Source organism: Lepidochelys kempii, chromosome 6, assembly GCF_965140265.1.
Source record: "Lepidochelys kempii isolate rLepKem1 chromosome 6, rLepKem1.hap2, whole genome shotgun sequence".
Taxonomy (NCBI): Eukaryota; Metazoa; Chordata; order Testudines; family Cheloniidae; genus Lepidochelys; species Lepidochelys kempii.
In genome coordinates this window covers 76,778,005-76,798,290 of record NC_133261.1, presented here as the reverse complement: position 1 = coordinate 76,798,290, position 20,286 = coordinate 76,778,005, and the positions used below count along the sequence as shown (strand labels likewise).

Here is a 20,286-nt window from a genome sequence, read left to right as displayed (position 1 = left end):
AATGAAAAAAGAAGAACTAATAGTTCTACATAAATCCACAATAAGCCTTCCATTACACACCACACTGTCGTTAAGTAAAATAACTCCCTGTTGGATTGCAAGGAGCCCACCATGATTGATCCATTGGAGCTAGCCACCAGACATTTGGGATTTCAGAGAGACAATGAAAAACACAAGAATATACAAGGGGATCAAACTGTCTGTAAGATTTTCAAGTGGTACTGTGGCCTGGTAACTAGCCATTTATCAGAGACTCATGGAACCTTATGTAAGAAAAGCTTTAATACTAGAATTTCAGTTAACTGCTAAAATCTGATTTTTTTTTGTATTTTAAAAGTGATTAATTGACAACAAGATTAGTGTTACTGATAAAGTGTTTTGAAAATTGTATGTACATATACAAGGAATTTTTTTCCAAAAGATACACTGTAATTCCACCACAAGTTACTGGGCTCAATGCAGGAATTACTGTGTAAAATTACATGGCCTGTGTTACGCAAGCAATCAGACTAGATGATCATAATGGTTTATTCTGCACTGTGTGCAGTAGTATTTGGACAACATGAATATGACTGGCAATATTGGGCATAACAATAATGAAGATAAATTACAGTATATCATAGGTTTAGGCCCAAATCACTGAAGAAATCAAACTAAATATTTTTATTTTAACTCACACATCTACAACTAAGTGTAGGTCATTTATGGTTAGACTCGTCTAAGGCCTGTTTTTCTAGCCAATTAAGCAGTACAGAGTAGTGCCAAATAACTACATTCCACTGTACTATAAACACTGAGTTACTCTGAAGCAATTTAACAATCCAAAATCTCAGAGAGATGAGGTGTGGAGCATGCTTTCAGAAATCTTAAAAGAGCAACACTCCGATGTGGAAACTAAAGAACCCGAACGACCAAAAAGGAAAATCAACTTTCTGCTGGTGGCATCTAACTCAGATGACGAAAACGAACATGCGTTGGTTCACACTGCTTTGGATAGTTATCGAGCAGAACTTGTCACCAGCATGGACGCATGTCCTCTGGAATGGTGGTTGAAGCATGAAGGGACATATGAATCTTTAGAGCATCTGGCATGTAAATATCTTGTGACACCTGTTACAAAGTGCCATGAAAACACCTATTCTCACTTTCAGGTGACACTGTAAACAAGAAGCGGGCAGCATTATCTCCTGCAAATGTAAACAAACTTGTTTGTCTGAGCGATTGGCTAAAAAAGACGTAGGACTGGGAGGACTCGCAGGCTCTGAAGTTTTCCATTGTTTTATTTTTGAATGTAGTTAGTTTTTGTACATAATTCTACATTTGTAAGTTCAACTTTCATGATAAAGAGATTGCACTACAGTACTTGTATTAGGTGAATTGAAAAGTACTATTTCTTTTGGGGTTTTTTTACAGTGCAAATACTTGTAATAAAAAGAAAAGGAGTACTTGTGGCACCTTAGAGACTAACCAATTTATTTGAGCATGAGCTTTCGTGAGCTACAGCTCACTTCATCGGATGCATACTGTGGAAACTGCAGAAGACATTATATACACACAGAGACCATGAAACAATACCTCCTCCCACCCCACTGTCCTGCTGGTAATAGCTTATCTAAAGTGATCATCAAGTTGAGCCATTTCCAGCACAAATCCAGGTTTTCTCACCCTCCGCCCCCCCCCCACAAACTACTCTCCTGCTGGTAATAGCCCATCCAAAGTGACCACTCTCTTCACAATGTGTATGATAATCAAGGTGGGCCATTTCCTGCATAAATCCAGGTTCTCTCACTACCTCACCCCCCTCCAAAAACCACACACACAAACTCACTCTCCTGCTGGTAATAGCTTATCCAAAGTGACCACTCTCCCTACAATGTGCATGATAATCAAGGTGGGCCATTTCCAGCACAAATCCAGGTTCTCACCCCCCCCACCTTGATTATCATACACATTGTGAAGAGAGTGGTCACTTTGGATGGGCTATTACCAGCAGGAGAGTGAGTTTGTGTGTGTGTGGGGGGGGGGGGGGGGCGGAGGGTGAGAAAACCTGGATTTGTGCTGGAAATGGCCCAACTTGATGATCACGTTAGATAAGCTATTACCAGCAGGAGAGTGGGGTGGGACGAGGTATTGTTTCATGGTCTCTGTGTGTATATAATGTCTTCTGCAGTTTCCACGGTATGCATCCGATGAAGTGAGCTGTAGCTCATGAAAGCTCATGCTCATATAAATTGGTTAGTCTCTAAGGTGCCACAAGTACTCCTTTTCTTTTTGTGAATACAGACTAACACGGCTGTTACTCTGAAACTTGTAATAAAAAATAAATATAAAGTGAGCACTGTGCACTTTGTTAGAATTGAAATCGATACATTTGAAAATGTAGTAAACATCCAAAAATATTTAAATAAATTATATTCTATTATTGTTTAACGGTGCGATTAATCACGATTAATTTTTTAATAGTGCGATTAATCGCGTTTAAATTTTTTAATTGCTTGACAGCCCTAGTTTTTACTTTTTTATTCTGGTGGGTGACTTCCAAAGTTCATCTCTTATCTGCTTCTTCAAGTGAGGTTTTTTTTTCGTATTTTCACCCTAGTTTTTCATGTCATTTATATTTTTACACTCTATTTGTTTCAGTAATCTCAGTAAACCCTATTCTACATTTTTAAAAATAAAAGTCTACATTGAAATGCAAATGAAGAATCATTCATACATCCAGATAAACAAGGAACCATACAGTGTGTGAAAAAATACATAAGGTTTCCCAGAAAAAGTGGGCACCATTTCATTTGCCACCCATACTGTATGTAAGTAATCCTACTAGAAATTAAGTTCTGGACAAAGAAAAAATATAGCAAAGAACTACTGTATTAGCCATAACAAATTAGGATTCAGCTTTTGTTTTACCAAAAGGGGCAGGTGAGGAAGTGAACAGGAATATGTATTTGCTCTTCAGAACAGATAACTAATGCTCTCCATATTGTGGTCTAGCATACCTGAAATTCAGGGATGTTGCATGTATAAGTTGGAATAGGAAATACAAATAAATGTAAAAAATGTGTCTAATTTCTTCATAAAGCCTGTGTTTATAGCATTATGTTCAAGAGACTTTTAAAGTCTGTATTTTCCAACTAGATAGTGAAATGTTTTCTTATGGATCAAATTCAGTGAAATGTAGAATAAACCTCCCCTTTCAATCTTTGAGTATGCAAAAGCAAATTTAGAAAGTGGGTATCAGGAATTTGCACTATTGTACTAATTGGATTTATTTCTAAATCTGAGTACTGAATACCACCATTCATACTCTAAAGGTTTATGAAGTAAAATATGATAGGAAGAATTTTTCTCATAGAACAAGTATGTTCAGGTTAAATAATAAAAGTAAACATGTAAAAACCCAAATAGTTCAATATCCTTAAAATGCATTTATATAGACAACAAAACCAACACATTAACACATTATTTGGAGTTTTATAAATGTTAAGTGCTATTTATAACTAGATTAATTATCGTGTTAAGACAAATAATTTCTGAAAAAAAGATGTTTTAAATAGTTGGAGGTTGTGAAACTTCTTTGTTTTTCTAATTATGTATGATAAAGGCAAAGGTTATATCCAAGGTGCCCTCTTGTGGCTCAACCCAGGGAAACTCAACTGAGCTTATGTCATATAATATATAATAATGTATTGTTATGAGACTTCTGCAGTAACAAAACAATGTCAATCACTTCATGGACTAACACTTTCTTCTTTGTCAGGTTCCTAATTTTACTTTAAGATCATATTTCTGTGTCCATTTTTTAAAGTGTGAGTAACAAATAAGATAATATGGCAACTGTGAATGTATCTGAAAGTGTCTAGTGGCACCGACGCTTTAACCGTACTGGGCCTTTTAGGATAAAATACAAGCGGCATGGATTTATCATCACTCTTTTGTAAGATCCCTTCACCAGCTCACATGGCTGCAGATCTTATGCTTGCAATGACATTAAATCTTCCAAGATTAAACATAAACCTGAATTTGGATAGCTAGCTAAGGATGAAAAAGCAAATACCTATTCAGCTATTTTGCTTTAAAATACAATTACTTATAATTTGTATGTCTATGTATACTCTAATCAAGAGCAAAATAGACTGTATAGAGCCTGGCTTCTGATGTGAGAGTTAAACCTACATCCTTATGGCCCAGAATCAAGAAGGACGTCTACACACACCGTTTGCTAATTGTAGTCCATAGACCACTGGTTGTCTGCAGAGATGTTGCTGGTTGCCCATAGGGAGATAACAGATCACTTATTGCTGGTTCCTACTTGCAAAGAAAAGGCTGAACAACCATAGAAGTAACCAAAAATGAGGCAGAGCCATCCTAGGTGCTCTAACGGCTACCACTATGTAACAGTAGGAGAGGAAACAGGAACTGCATTCAGGGACTGCAGCAATCAGTAGGATTGGAGCCGTCAGCCTACAGCAAGAACTACCATCAGGAGAGGAGCCAGGGCTTCCAAAATGACTAGTGTAAGAGGAACATTCAGGGGACCAGGCATGAAGAGAACTAGGCAGCATGTGCAAGTGAGTGGAGGGTAATGGGTGGGGCCAGCCCTAGACATTTTCCCTGCCAGACTGGAAAATGTTTTTGGTGTGTTGGAGCAAAACAAAACAAAACAAACAAAAAACAGAATAAAGAAAGAGACATCCTTCACAGGCAGTCAATCAGTGGAGAGGGGAAAAAACCCAAATGAAAAATGGCCAAGTCCGACACTGGTACTGCTTCCTTGCTTGCCCCTAAAACTGGTCTTGATAATGCAACCAAAATGGCAGAGGAGCATGCACACGAGATCAAGCAAAGAGAATGGAAGAAGGGAATGAAACAAAGAGGAAAATTAAGTAGCGTCATTAACTTTTCTCAAACGGAACATCAAGCCCTGCATAGCAAATAAATAGAGGAAATGATTTAAAATATTTTGCTTTAAATTATAAATATATTTGAAGTGTACACGTACACACACACACAATACTAAAGGCCATTCGTTTTCAGTTTTTATTTTGTTTAAAATTTCCTGGGAACATGTCAGTGTTTGTTACAAATTTTTTAAAATAGCTGAAAAATCAGTGGAAAAATTAACTTTATAGTTTTCTGGGTAAATATTGGGGTTAATATTAGGATATGGAAGGACAGAAAAAAGCAACAAATAGAGAAAAGTAAGAGTATTAAAAGTAAAAGCAGTTTAATGCTGTGGTTTATTTAGTGAACTGTACATTAACAATATGTACATATATGCACACACAGGAGTGTGTGTGTATGTATATCTTCCACTACATTGCCTTATTTTAATAGACAGCCTCACAATTACACTTAGACTAAATTATGATTAACATAAACACATCTATCTAATCTAATGTGTTGGATTTTTTGTAACAATCAATATTTCTATGTATCTGGGTAGACCAAAATTTGTGTGAAAATCAGTAAGAACCAAATAATAGCATTTCTAAAACCTGGGAATTCTTCAGTAAAAACAAAAAGGGCCTTAATATTACTGTTGGTATGGACTGTTAAACATTTGTGTGATGTGAAGCATGCTCATTCTTTTATGCCTTACATTTTCACCAAAGTTACATCTTCTTTCAATACTTTGTTTTTGAACTTTTATTTTAAATATGCACAAACATGTTAGGATGAAGGAATGCAAGTTGTCCTTTGTAAAAACAGCAACATGTAGATGGTGCACAGTGGTTTGACAATTCACTTATAAACAAAACAGAAAATCCATCTATTATACACTAACATAATAACAATTCTTGTTTTCATATATTCACGTTTTGTTGGCAGTTTCTATTTAACAGAATGTAAATCACTGTTTTTTTAAAACACAGAAACATGAACACACTCAATAAAGAGAATGTTATTATGAAAAAAATGTGTACCTTTTTGGCTTTTGTTTTCTTTTCATAAGACTCTGATAAGCGTTTTCTTTTTTCCTGAACTGCATCTTTGGAAAATAAATATTCAAATTCACTAGTATCAACTATGTCAGGTTCTTCTAATGAGTCCCATAAAGTTGGTACAGATATTTTGCTGAAAACAAATAAATAAAATTAAAATTTCACAACAAATATTTACAAAAATATATTTTCCGTGTTAGATTTTAAAACCAGAGCAGCAGCTGAGTACAGCCAAAGGACAAATAACTTTCCCTCTTTTCTCTACTAGACTGGGTAAAGTGTCAAAAGAAATTACAGAAGGCAGCACTAAAAAGTACTACAACACTTAAGTACTTATTTAAATTATTCAAGCCTACTGGTGATCAAAAATTACTATTTATTATTTGTACTGCACTAGAATGTTGGGTCACCAATCAAAGATCAGGATAATACCTTGTGAAAACAGGCTTTCAAGAGAATTCTCATTTCAGTTAGGGTATGTTTACTGCAGCTGGGAGGGTGCTTGACAGCTTGGATAGACAGATGTGTGCTAACTCTATTTAACTTACCATCATAAAAATAAAAGTGTAGCGGGGGGTAGCATAGGCAGTAGCTCAGGCTAGACACCTGAGTACAAACCTTCCTGGTCTCCCTGGTTACATACTTGGGCAATTAGCCCAAGCCACTCCCTATGGTACCCCCAGCTACACTGCTATTTTTAGCACACTAGGTCAAGCAGAGCAAGCATGTGTCTGTCTACCTATGCTGGGAAGCATGTTCCCAGATGCTGTGTAGACATACCCTTATATGAATGGAAATATTGCAACGGCAGCCTTGTGTTATTCTGGTTCATCGGCTTAGAACAAGGGAATGCACTATGCAAATGAAAAGTAATAAAAATAGTTGGCCAAACTTTTCTGAACCTCAAGGAAAAAGGTTTGGATTGAGTTTTGTGTTATTTATCTTATCAGTGAGATTCAGTTCACTTCAGATGAAATGAAAATGGCTACGTGCTTTCTATTCACTATTACTACTAGTTTGAGGAACTGGAATGGGTGTCTATTAGCATTCTGAACCGCTTAATACACAGTAAATTTTAAAGAGGGAAGATAGTTTTGCTATCCTGCATCCTCCAAGAATGATTTGGTGCGTGCAGAACTCACCCTCATTAGTGTTTAAACATAGGGATGTGTGAGTACAACTCTCCTGGCTTTATCCAAAGTTTGGGAAATCAAATACATAGTGCAACAAATGGAGCACTTCAGTACTGAATTGCTTTAGTTCTGAAACTGCAATACTTAGGGAAGGAAGTAAGTGGGATAATATTATCCTCAGACTATTCTTAACTTCTATTGATAAGCTTGAAATTCTGAGTCCATTTCTTCCAGCAGGTGTCACTAACAGGCAATGGTATTATTAACTGTCATGAAATGGGTAGAATTGCAGTGGGGAAAAAGCTGTGTAAATACGTACATGGCTGCTGTCACCAAATGATTACTCTGATTAGGTGCAATATGTAACAGAATTTAATATGTATCCGTGCATGAAGGAAGGGGGAGGAATAAGCTAAAAGAATGCAAATTATTATTTTCTATCCATTTGGGATTCATTTACCCTGCCATTGAGTTTCCAGTGGGATTGCCAGTACTTTTGTGATTGGATATCTTTCTAAAAGATACAGTGTAGCTCAAACAGAAGTTATGAGCTTGATTCAGAAATCACTGGATGAGGTTCTATGGCCTGTGCATGGAGAAGGTCAGACTAGATGATCACAAAGGCACTAACATCTATTTCTCATTTAACATCTGTAGTCTGGTGGCACCTTAAAGACTAAAGATCATTCATGTGATTTTAAAATTAATAAAACCAAAATATTTTAAACGTAAATATATTTTTGTCTAAATGTGTACTTCAGAAATAAACCTTTTATTTTAAGGTATAAATCAAAGATTAGAGAGTATCCTGTCTGTGTAATTGCACTGATATCCCTACATGCCTGCTCCAAAATCATGCCTGCACTGATATGCACACATGCCTGCATAGATTTTTAAGGCCAGAAGGAACTACAGTGATCATCTAATTTCACCTCCTGCATAACACAACCATGTAATTTCACCTTAATTGCTGCAACTTCGGGTTGTGCTAGAAATACTTTGTTCCGAATCAGAAGGGAATCCTCCTTTTAGCTAAGTCACTTAGAGTTCTTTGCTACTGTAATTAACCACAAGAAATGTCAGAGAACATAGCAGAACTCGAGAGAAATCTTCAGAAAATGAACTCTGAAAAGCAGAATTTTCAGTGTCTCTCTGTCTTTTCACCAAGCAGTGCTGTAAGCAGAGCTGGTCAGGAAAATGCCAATTCATCAAACCTAATTTTTTTCATGGAAACATGTCAGGTTTGATGAACTTTTGACAAACAACCACCTGGCAGGCTGCTGGCAACCCCAGACTTCCAGGATCTGAGAGGCCAGTCTCACCAGGCAGATTGCCTTGGAGTTGTAGCCCTATGTGGACTGCCCCAGGGCTTCTAAACTCCCAGGCCAGTTGGCAGCCCAGAGAGCCTTCAAACAATTATGCATATACTTAACTGTACTCCCTTGGACTCCCACAGAACCATTCACAGAAGTTAAACATAAATAACTAGTTGCAGGATTGGGACCATAGAGGACAAAATACTCCCTGCCCTAAAGATCCTGCAATCTAAAATGACAAGACAGGCAACCAATAATACACAAACTCTTTGAAGCAATATTGGATACACAGCCTCAGCTTTTTATTTTACCCTGTGCCTATTTGCTATATTTGTCAATGTTGCCTATGAACTACTACTTTTAAACTTTTAAAAATTTTAGTTATATTTTTCCATTTTAAAACCCATTGCTTATTATCTATTGTTGTGCTTTTTAAAGCTTGGGCTATCTTCTGATTTTTTAGAAAACTTTTTTTCTTTCATATTCCTTTTTTGTTTTTTGGGCTCTATCTTTAACTCTTCTTGTCTTTTTTTAAAAAAAACAAACCTTAAATACTGTACATGCTCATCCTCATGATACATAAATTATACCTATAAATCCAAATAAAATAACTTTTTACCTGCTGTCTTTGATTTGTATCCTAGTCCAGTACAAAGGCTTCATGGGACAGTTAGGTTCAATGGCAGGTTTTCGAGGACCTTGGTTTGAAGACTGAGTGCTATTGAAAAAGAACCCAGGTGGTGGCGGTGGAAGAGGAGGCCCATTTCCCGGTAGAGGTGGCCCACAGCCAGGCAGGGGTGGTGGACCAGGAGGCCCAAAACCTGGGGGGGGTGGTGGTGGTGGTGGCGGTGGCGGTGGCGGTGGTGGCGGAAGATTTCCACAACCTGAAGGAAATGGCTGTGGCCCAGATCCAAACTGGGATGTCAATGGAGTGGATGCCAAACCTGTTAACAAGGGAGGTGGTGGAGGAACTAAAGCTGGTAGTGAAGGTTCAGGAAGAGGAGGTGGTGGGGGTGGTGTTAGAGATACTAACACTGGTTTCTGTTCACAAGATAAGAGACTTTCTGAAGTCTGTGCACAGTGACATGGTTCCTTATTCTCACTTGGGGCAGAAATACTGTGATTTAAAGTAGAAATATTAAGCTTTTTAGGTACCATTTGGCTATTCTTCACACGTATATTTTCCTCTTTACTAGGCTTTATGAAGGTTTCTCTGTCAGTTTGTATATATACATTTCTGTACGTCTTTGGTGGATTATCATCTTCAGTGGATACACAGACGTCCTTTGTTTTCTCATTTCTTCTATTTAATTTGTTTTCCAGTTCATTCTTGAGATTTGCAATGGTTTCCTCAAGCTTTGTGTTTGATACAGCATGCTCTCCACGAATATGAAAGATCTGGAGTTCAAACTGAGACTGTGGAAAAACAACAAAAAACACCATGTAAAAACTGTGTATAATTAGGTATTAGATAAGGATGTGACACACTTTATGCAGATATACTGCATACTAAAAGGGAGAAGAATTTTACAGGTCTCTGAGTTCCAAAATTCTTTCGTTCATCTATGAAAATTCCTAGATTTAATTAAATTTAGGAAATGTAAAGGATTTTTCTTCTGTGAAGCACATTTAATGAATAATTACTCAGAATATGTCAAAAATACAGTTTGCTAATTAAGGTCTAGATTGTAACTTGCCTTAATGCAAACATGCGAGACCGCCTCTCGCAGCCCTAAGCAGCATCAGTGCTTTCAGACTCTTGTATCCAGAACCAGGTTCAGGCAGGAGCACAGTATTTGAACACCAGATGCTCCTTCCTGGGAACAAATAGGTGGGGAAAGGAAAGCACCAGTGCTCCACCTTCCCTATGTGCTATCTCGCAGAGCTGGCGGGGTATATAGAGGGAAGAAACCTGCAACCTTTCAAGGGCTGAAGTAAATTACCTCCTTTCACCTTCCCTCCACCAGAGCAAGGGAGGATACGTGGATCCAAGTAATTCAGTCTAACTGTAAATGATTTACCTGCTGCATTAAGAAAAAAATCCTTTGCCTATCCAAAACTTTAGATTCCTTTCTGCATTTCATTCTTTTTAATGGGTGGTTTTGAATTGGCCTTTTTTTTTTATTTTTCACTTTCATCCATTTGTATTGACTATACATTGTCATTAACATCTATTTCAGCTGGTTTTCTTTTTATGTTCACTAGTATTAATTTTTTGTTCATTGTTTGCTTGTTTGTTGGTTTTATTCTTTGCTGGTTTTATGATAAAATCAGTACTGTACTTTTGGACATTATTCAACAATTTTTTAATATTAAAGAATTAAAATTATTCAATTTATACTATTTACAATGTTTCATTAGAAATATCTGGTTAAAATGGTTTCATATTTCACGTCACATGCATTGTATTTAGTGCTAACTCTCACAGATACACAATATATGCTTAATATACTGAGAAATTAGAGAACAATTTGAACATTATACAACCTCTCAAAAAACTCCCCTTTCCTAAACTCTTTACAGGAAAATTAAAATTCCTTCTCTCTTAAAAAGCAATACTAGAGTATTAAAAGTACTCCCCACGAACAATTGCTCTCTCACAAACATAAAACCCCCACCTTCATGAGTACAATTTTTATTTAAAGATTTAAAATGCCATATTTTTTCAAAAGGCAATTTAAAACCTACAGCTAGTAAAATCAACCTTTGGACCAAAGAGGGTATTAAAGAGATTTTGTTGTGATAAGTACAAATGACAGGCATTTTTAAAAAATCTAAACAATGAAGAAAAACTAGAATTTCATATTACAAAACTTTGTTTTTTATGCTATGAAATTAAATAGATGTAGAGTGCTGCAAACACTCTAAGGCAGTCACCTGTATTATAGTAATGAATGTGATAAAAAATACAAAATGTGTGACCATTCAAACATCTCTGCGAAGTAATCGGATAATGATGAGCTTAACAAAAAACGACACCATCAAAACCACTTCAGCTCCCTGTCACTAGTGAAAGGCTCAGACAAATAAAAAAGGAACATTATTGATCGACAGAGGAGACACTTAAATTGGCTACGTATCAAGTGCTGTCAAAAGTGAAAGAAAGGACAGGTTTTCAGTAAATGCTCCTTTTCTCTATAAAAATGTATAAAGCCAGGGAAAGTGAACTAAGAACTTAACACTGCAAACACTAGCAAACTTTGCTTTTTACTGTAAGTAATCCAATTTTGTCAGTTTTTAGAACTACACTAAGTAGTATAAATATTTGTAAGATCAGGCCCTTGGATAAAAATGTCTCTAAAGTTTCACATCCTATGATACTGTACACTTTTTGGTCCTCTCAAATATAGTCATCAGCACACTGAAAGACATTTAAAAACAACAGGTTTCAGAGTAACAGCCGTGTTAGTCTGTATACATAAAAAGAAAAGGAGTACTTGTGGCACCTTAGAGACTAACCAATTTATTTGAGCATAAGCTTTCGTGAGCTTTATTTGAGCATAAGCTTTCGTGAGCTTCATCGGTGCATCCGATGAAGTGAGCTGTAGATCACGAAGGCTTATGCTCAAATTAATTGGTTAGTCTCTAAGGTGCCACAAGTACTCCTTTTCTTTTTAAAAACAACAGACCACTTCAAGCTCTGTTTTCCCCCTACTGTACAGCTTCTCTACCAAAGCTTATTGTGATTTATTTTAGTTACCAGTTCAAATGAACACTCCCCCCCACAAACTCAAGGACACTGATCTGTAAATGATGTAATATCTTTGAACAATGCTGTGGATTTATCTCTAAAGAATTCAGCAATTTTATGTTTTATCATAGTATTTTTCCCTACTGTTTTAACATAAAAACCTTCCCAACAGAACAAAATGGGAGAATAAAACTATTTGCTTTTCAAAGTGAAAGCTTTTCCTACTGTACAACTGGAGCAGTGTCCTTAAAAAACAAACAAACAAAACTTCTAAGACAAGCAGAGTAAATTGTCAAAACTACTTGATGGATTTAATTAGGTACCAAACCAATTGTGATAGCAGTGTGTGTGTGTGTGTAAGAGAGAGAGACTCAAAGAAAACTCTCTCTTAGGTGGTAATTTTATGCTTTGTCTTTTGCTTTTTTATTAGTTTATATGTTTTTTTAAAAATAACTTTCCACTGTAAGAAACAGATTTTTTTTTTCAGCTGAGTATGATTTGTTGTATTTTTGTCTGGATTTTTAAGGTCAAACTGTAAGGAACAGAATTTTCAAAACTTCATTTTTTGCTAAATATTTTACTATAGAGATATCTTACACTGAGATTAAACATTTATTATCAGGCTAAATCACACAGGACAAAAGAAAATTAGCTCCAACAATATTACATACTGGAAATCTGACCTGCAGAGGATCTAGTCAATAGGGAACTAAGAAAAAGAGTGTCCTTTTATAACAATGAGGAGTCCAGTGCATCTGAAGAAGTGGGTTTTTTACCCACAAAAGCTTATGCCCAAATAAATCTGTTAGTCTTTAAGGTGCCACTGGACTCCTTGTTGTTTTTGTGAATACAGACTATCACGGCTACCCCCGATACTTTAGAATGATGAACTGCATTTCAAGAGAGTAATAAACAACATTATCCAAAAAAGAAGTTTTCCTTGGTATTTACCTATGTCCATACTACCAACATCCCAGAAAAATACTGTTAACTGTTAACTGAAAAACTGTTAAAAAACATCATTACAAACAATTTTCTTTTGGATAACTTCATATACAATACTATGTTACCATTTTCAGCAAAGCAAATTTAAAAAGTGGTTTTCAAATCCATTTGACAGAGGAAGCATATGACTGTCTAGGTGACTTCTACACCTGCTTCAGATGCCAGCTAAACATGAAATAAAAGATGAAAATCCTAATTTGAAATATTCTGCAAACCAAATAGGTGTGAAAATTTAGTGACATCAAATACTGGATATTTAAGTCCATGTTATTGTTAATAACATTATATTTACAGTCAATTTTTAATGTGAAGAAAATAGTATTCTCTCTTTTACCTATAACAAGTGATAAAATATTACACTTTGACACATCCCTAATTCTATAGCTTTATAAACAAAATACAAAATGAAATTATGAACATTATTTTCAAATTGCCATAATTTATTAGGGGCTGCAAACATTTGCTTTACAAGGATTTACTTAGCCAGATATCTGTATAACATATAGAGTATTTCCCAACAAGCGTCCCAAATATATTGTTGTGGAGAATGAAGGAAATAGCTATTTTTAAAATAAATATCAGGTGAACCTCAGTTTGCCTGTGTGATGTTATCCTACCTAGCTTCACAGAGTTAAATTAAAAAAAAAAAAAAAGCTGAAAGAAGGAATTAACAGGAAACAAATTAATGACAGAAATAAGGATACCAAAGGCCCTTAAAGGAACAACATTGCTAGCACCAGCAGGAGAGTGAATTTGTGTGGGGGGGTGGAGGGTGAGAAAACCTGGATTTGTGCTGGAAATGGCCCACCTGTTGATCACTTTAGATAAGCTATTACCAGCAGGACAGTGGGGTGGGAGGAGGTATTGTTTCATGATTTCTGTGTGTATATAAAGTCTGCTGCAGTTTCCACGGTAAACATCTGATGAAGTGAGCTGTAGCTCACGAAAGCTCATGCTCAAATAAATTGGTTAGTCTCTAAGGTGCCACAAGTACTCCTTTTCTTTTTGCGAATACAGACTAACACGGCTGTTCCTCTGAAACATTGCTAACAAGGTTTCTTTTCCCAAGCCAAACCTAGGATCATATACTAAAAACTTAAAGATGCTGGGGCTAAGCAGAAGGGAAGCATCATGCTGACAGACAAACACACTGAGAGAATCACAGAGAGCACACTGCAGAAGGCAGTCTGTCATTCCCAGCCAGAAAGGGCATGTACTGGGCTGAGGGAAGGTTACAAAAGCTGCAGAGGAAAGATTAAGGTGCAGGTAAGACTCATGCATTTAATCCTTCTGCTGTTTCCCCCCTTTGCTCTGTATGCTATGTTCCTGTGGGTGAAGGAATAAATAATACTTTGTTTTGAAAAAGTGTTTTTCGTGTTACTAATCAGCCTCCCAGAGTAAAAGGGCTTAAAGGTGTCAAACTCTGTTGGGCCTATTGTGTTAATACAGTTGGGAAACAGTGGGGGCTGTCGTGCAGAGATCCAGTCCCAAAGTAACTGGACCATGGAGTCTCTCCCAAAATGACAGGTGCAAGAAGACAGGCTTGTCACCAGAGGGGTGCACTCGAGAGGGACAAAAAACAGGTGCAAAACACAGCTCGCCCTGTAAGAATGACAAGTGTACATTAACATATACGTGAAGTCTAATTGGCCACACATTTGATCTAACATGGCTGGATTTAGTTCATATAAAGTTAATAGTGAAAAGCCTAAACTTGATACTTAAAGTGGTATTTAAAGCAACAACACAGGAAAAGAATTTGTGAGAAGAAGCCAAGAACAGTACGATCTCATGACAAAGAAGTAAAAAAACCTCTAGAACTATCTTCTCATTTTGACCTCTCTGGTATCTCCAATGATGGCCTGAAAAGTGTAGGCTGTTGGCATCACTGCCCATTATGTATAAAAACTTTCTGACAAAATCTATATGACTGCCTTCAAGAGTGACTCTACACACTGGAACCAGAGCAGAGTGAAGTATTTTTTCTTGCTTTGTCCACAGTAAACATGTGCTTAAAAAAAAGTGGAAAAACTGATGTTGATACGAACCTTGTTTGTGCCAAACACTGTGGAAAAACTGTTTATTAGTAATTCGGTTTTATGAAAATTCTCTTGCAGAGCCAGGGACAGTGAGATTATCTGGATTATCTGCCACAGAGTTTGGACCAGACTGGAGACTAATCAGATGTCTGTGCCTGATTTCTCCCACTCCCCAGCCCCCATTTTTCTAAGTCTTACATTCCTATGTCAATTCTTGAAGTCCTACATTACATTTTTTTAATCTGCTTGTCCTTGTGTGTTCCCTCTCCTCCATCTTTGGATCTCTCCTTATGCAATGAGTAATCCTCGTTGATGAATTTAGGGTCTATTGCTTGCTCTGAATAGGCCAGATAAACAAGCTTTCAGATGAAATTACAAGGGCTAAATACAGTCGATGCCACATACCATACTGCAAGTCATTCTAACTTCTCTAAATTCAAATTGCAAATGCATTTCTTGTTACCAAAATTCTACCTGGCTCATTAATGTGCTATAAAAACCACTAAGATATTTAAACATACAATTATGTAAAACTAATAAAAAGGAAGAAGCTAGTAAAATATTTAAATATGAACAAAAATCCAAATAAATTCTAAAGATATTTATTGTGATAGGCAAAGAACAGAGAAGTGAGACAGGATTTGAGGTCTTTGGGAAGTTTTGTTTATAGGCACCCACCTGCAGCCAGGTCCCCCATCCCCCGCCCAGAGCCTCCCACCCACTGGCAGCCCTGCTGATCAAGTTCTTCCCCTCCCTCCCAGTGCCTCTCACCCACCATGGATCAGCCTTTTTGGGGGAAGGAGTGGACTGGGGGTAGGGCCTGGGCGGAGCAGGGATAGGAAGAGGCAAGGTGAGGTGGAGGCTTTGGGGAAGGGGTGGACTGGGGGGCAGGGTGTGGAGCAGAGCGGGCATTGAGCACCCTGGGGGCAAGGAGGTTTTGTTTTGCACTGTTGTGGCTGTAGGAGTTAAACATGGTCTCACAAACATGGGGCTGAACTATGCCTCCTTGATCTATGTGTAGAGAACCCTCTCTGTGCAGATCTCCTCAGGTAGTTTATACCTCTAGCGCTTTACTGTGGATTAGGGCATTGGTGCTGTATGGTGCTGTCAGCTTTCCTATATGAGTACAGTACACCAGCATCCCAACATACAATGGCTCCAATTTAGTGACTATGAATGTAAATTTATTCTGTCCTAAATGCTGTAACAAGAAGTCACTTTTTTCAGGCCTCTCAGATTTGAGAACGTGAAATGGAGCAAGTAGCTGTACATCATATTTTAAACAATTGATCAACTGATGATTTTGTTTTGTCCTAACTAAAAACAAAAACACCAACTAATACCATTATTGGGGTGTTAGGGTATTGTTAGTGTGAAAGTAACACCCTTACCATTTAAAAGCCTGTCATCAGGCAGAAACCTAGCTCTGTTTGGACAGCTACAGTTCTCTTCTCTTTCTGAAAAATCTTTCCACAGATGACATTCAATGATATTTAGTGGAACTGAGCCTGCAGGGCAAGAGAAATTTTACAGAGCCAAGACTATAGTAGAAACATGTCCATATAACTCACTTCAGAAGCATAGTTTATATAAACCAAGCAACATTTCTGCTTAAGAACACTGAGCTTGGAGTGTATGAACTACAGCTTTAGGAAAGTGCTTCAAAAAGTTATAGTCCAATGCATTCCCCTATTTTTAAATTACATATTTTGTCTTGCTCACAGATGTAGAAATGGATTTCAAACAATGGATTGGGTGTTGCATTGAAAGGACTGGATAAATGCCACCAACACAGATGATAGCTTCACCGGATAAAAAAAAATATGCAGAATTCAAGATAGCACTGTTAGTTCAGTTAGGGCTAATAAATCACAGAAGTATTTCAAATGCTAGATATAAGCCATTTCATTTTACTTCCAGATATATATATATACATACATTGGAGGTGTAGTTTTTTTGGCCCAGATAGGGGCCTGGATGAAAAATGAAGACCTCCAACAACTGCTCCCACGTGTAAGTAAGGAAATATAAACATGCATTATATAGGTACTTTGAGCTAATCTATAATTAAAATTATATTGAAATTTACTCTTACTGCAGGACTTAAACCCCTCTTTCAAAAAATTTTAATGACTGAATTTCTTCACCATATTTGATACATTAATTCTGCAAAGGATCATTCATTTTTCTCTCTCTCTTTTCCAAGAGATAACTTTTCAAAGATTTAAAGAAGAATGATTTGCACTAACATGAAACTTCATATACAAATGTTCCTGACATCTCAAGCACAGGCCAATTTAAAATTTCAAAATTAAATAAAAGTAAAGTCATCTGCTTTATTCATCTCCATAAGAGAAGAAGACAAAAGTGTCAATTTCCATTGCCTCCTTCCATTTCTCCAATGTTATCATTCTGCCTCCATGCATCTTCTTAGCACAGAGAGCCTGAATATCAATATCCTCTGAGAAACCTGTAGTGACCTTGAGGTATATAAAGGATCGTACATAGGGATGTGCAGGCTAGTTCAGATAAGGTAAGAACTTATCTGAACCTTCACCCAAAAGTCAGAATGGATCTTTGAGGTTAAAAAACTCTCCATATACTTGGTTTACATATATACTAGTTTAGCTCTGCCATTCCTGGCTTCAACTAGACTGGAAACGTTGAGTGAAAGGATATCATCACAATATTTCTGACTCTGCCAAAAACAAGATATTCTGGATTTCTTACAAGAAAGTCTGTTCTCACAAGATTTCAAATTGAATTTGTAGAGTAAAGGGGTGAGTTCTTCAGAAAAGTATGCATATGTAAATTCACAAAGGCATTTGAAACAAACAAGGCCTCCTCAGTTTGGAAGTTTTCCCATCCTTAATGATTGCTATTAAGAGCCAGTAAAATGAATCCTCTCTGCAACTTCCAAATAATTTAAGAGCTAAATTATTTTAAATCACTGGGGTTACTGCATGAGTAAGGATGTGGCCCCAAATGTTAATCACTAATCATACAATGAAAAATGCAAGGAAATAAAGGAACTATCAAGGTACCACAAATTCATCGAAATGCCAGTTTCACTTGACTATTCTAGCCACACAAAAAGCCAGCACTGACATAATAGCGGTGAATATATTTGTCTTTGTAGACACGAAACTACTTTGGCCAGGTAATTTTTTACTGTTTGAACAAATGTGCACAGTCCATAACCATAGGTACTGGAGGTAATGCTGCACCCCTGCCTTGAAGTGGTTTCCATTATACATAGGGTTTACAGATTGGTTCATAAGCTCTCAACACCCTCACTGTACAAATTGTTCCAGCACCCCTGTCCATAGCCACCCTTTAAAACAACATGAGTCACAGCAACTCGATATATCTGGTGTTGAATTCGAGACTGAATTTTAACAGAAAGAAAATAAATCAGTTGGTATACATGTTTCTCATTTGAAACAGAGTCCTGGCATATAGTATCTTCTCGTCCTCTCAAGCTTAGTAATAGACAAACTATAAGGTAAAAATTGTTAGCTTTCCACAAAGATAGACCTCATACGTCATAGTGGTTTCTTTTGAGTGCCAGAATTGCTGGCAACTTTACAGACTTTTTCATTCAAAACTGTCACATACTGTATGCAGAAAAGGTTATAAAAAAAAGTGAGTTTGTCTGTACAGAAAGAGCCTGTCTATTTAATTCTGAGCTACAATGAACACGTGATGTACTTGTGACTCCAGGCAAAATGGATGTGGAAAGTTTAAGAAAAATAGACTTGTGCTGAGAGGAAACTGTAAATAAGCACAGAGAACACTTTTTAATGAAATTAAAAAAATTGTTCATAAGTGCTCAAAAGCCATCGGGTCCTTTGGTAGAGCCCAAAAGAGCAGATTTTTTTTTTAACATTTGTAAGGCACTTTGCAGATGAAAAAGTGCCATGAAGATATTAAGTAATATGATTACTAATAGGATCTAAAAAGTAAGACAGGAAAACTGACGAACTGTGTAGACTTTTGGTGTTTAAATATGAAAGGCACAAAATTATTATATCTGTGTCATATTTAAAGAGAGTAATAACTCCATATTAGTGAAATGGACTTTAAAATGTTTTTGGAAATTGTAATCATAAGCACATATACATAATTTGTATTTTATAGGAAAAATGCAATTTTACTTCACGGGAAGAGATAACGGCATTATGCGTATCTTACAGATAGTTGTTCTATCTTCAGTTTTTACATGTTTTTTTCCTTTTTCTCTTGCCAGTTTTGACCCTATTTCCTTATATTTATTATGTGCTCACATGTTTGACAGATTTCTGACAGCACATATGTTAGGCTCTAATTTCAATTTGTGAATTAAAACTTTATTCTGTATTAAAAAGGAAGTCATGAGAATATTAAGGTCCTTTTTATGACTAACAGACAATAATAAAAAAGTTTCACGATTTCACAGACTTTAAGCCCAAGGCCCAAACAGACCATTTGATCAGCTAGCCTGACCTCAGGAATAACACTGACCATTACTTTTCACCCATATACCCCAATATGAAATCCAATGACTTCAGTTAAACTAAAGCATTTCATTCCTCAGGAGACTAAAACATTGTGTGCTACAGGCAGAGAAGATAAGAGTTCAAGGTACCAACAGTGCTCATGGCTCTTGGAATGGCAGGTATTGAGTAGGTGAGATATGCACAGATGATCCTTGCAAGCAATTCAACTTCAGGCTATAGAGGAAAGCCAACCCCTCACCTCTCAGCCCCGCAAGATCTCTGCCAATCTGACCTGGGGGGGGAAATTCTTGCCTGACCTAAAGTTTGGCTATCAGTGTGACCCTGAGCATGTGAGCATGGTGCACAAGCCAGAGATCTAAAAAGAGGATTCTCTAAATACTACTTTGGAGCACTCGTCCACCAGGTGCAATGTCCCATCTCTACCAATGGCCAATCTCTGATTCTTCGGAGAAAGACAGAAAAAAAATTCACAATACAGCAGGCCAATTATGTGTTGGGGGGAAAAATTCCCTTCTAACCCCTGCAGGCTGAAGCCCTAAAGCATGACATTTGATTGTAGTCATCTAATGCAGAGCTGCAAGTGTTATGGCCAGCTGAGGGCAATGCAGCCAACCCTATCCTCTCCATGGTCCGTAATGAAAACAGATGAACAGGGGAT

At 36.9% G+C, this 20,286-nt stretch overlaps 1 protein-coding gene across 2 annotated transcripts in view; it reads right to left on the bottom strand.

Moving 5' to 3' along the window:
• The window catches only part of LOC140913108 (formin-like), a 246,746-nt gene that overhangs the window by 156,931 nt on the left and 69,529 nt on the right, over positions 1–20,286 (bottom strand). For both annotated transcript variants that reach the window (XM_073348842.1, XM_073348843.1), the window contains 2 exons: positions 9,014–9,810; positions 5,928–6,078 (listed from right to left, as the gene is read on the bottom strand). In XM_073348842.1, coding sequence (XP_073204943.1) covers positions 5,928–6,078; positions 9,014–9,810 — 948 coding nt within the window. The remainder of the gene's footprint in view (positions 1–5,927; positions 6,079–9,013; positions 9,811–20,286) is intronic.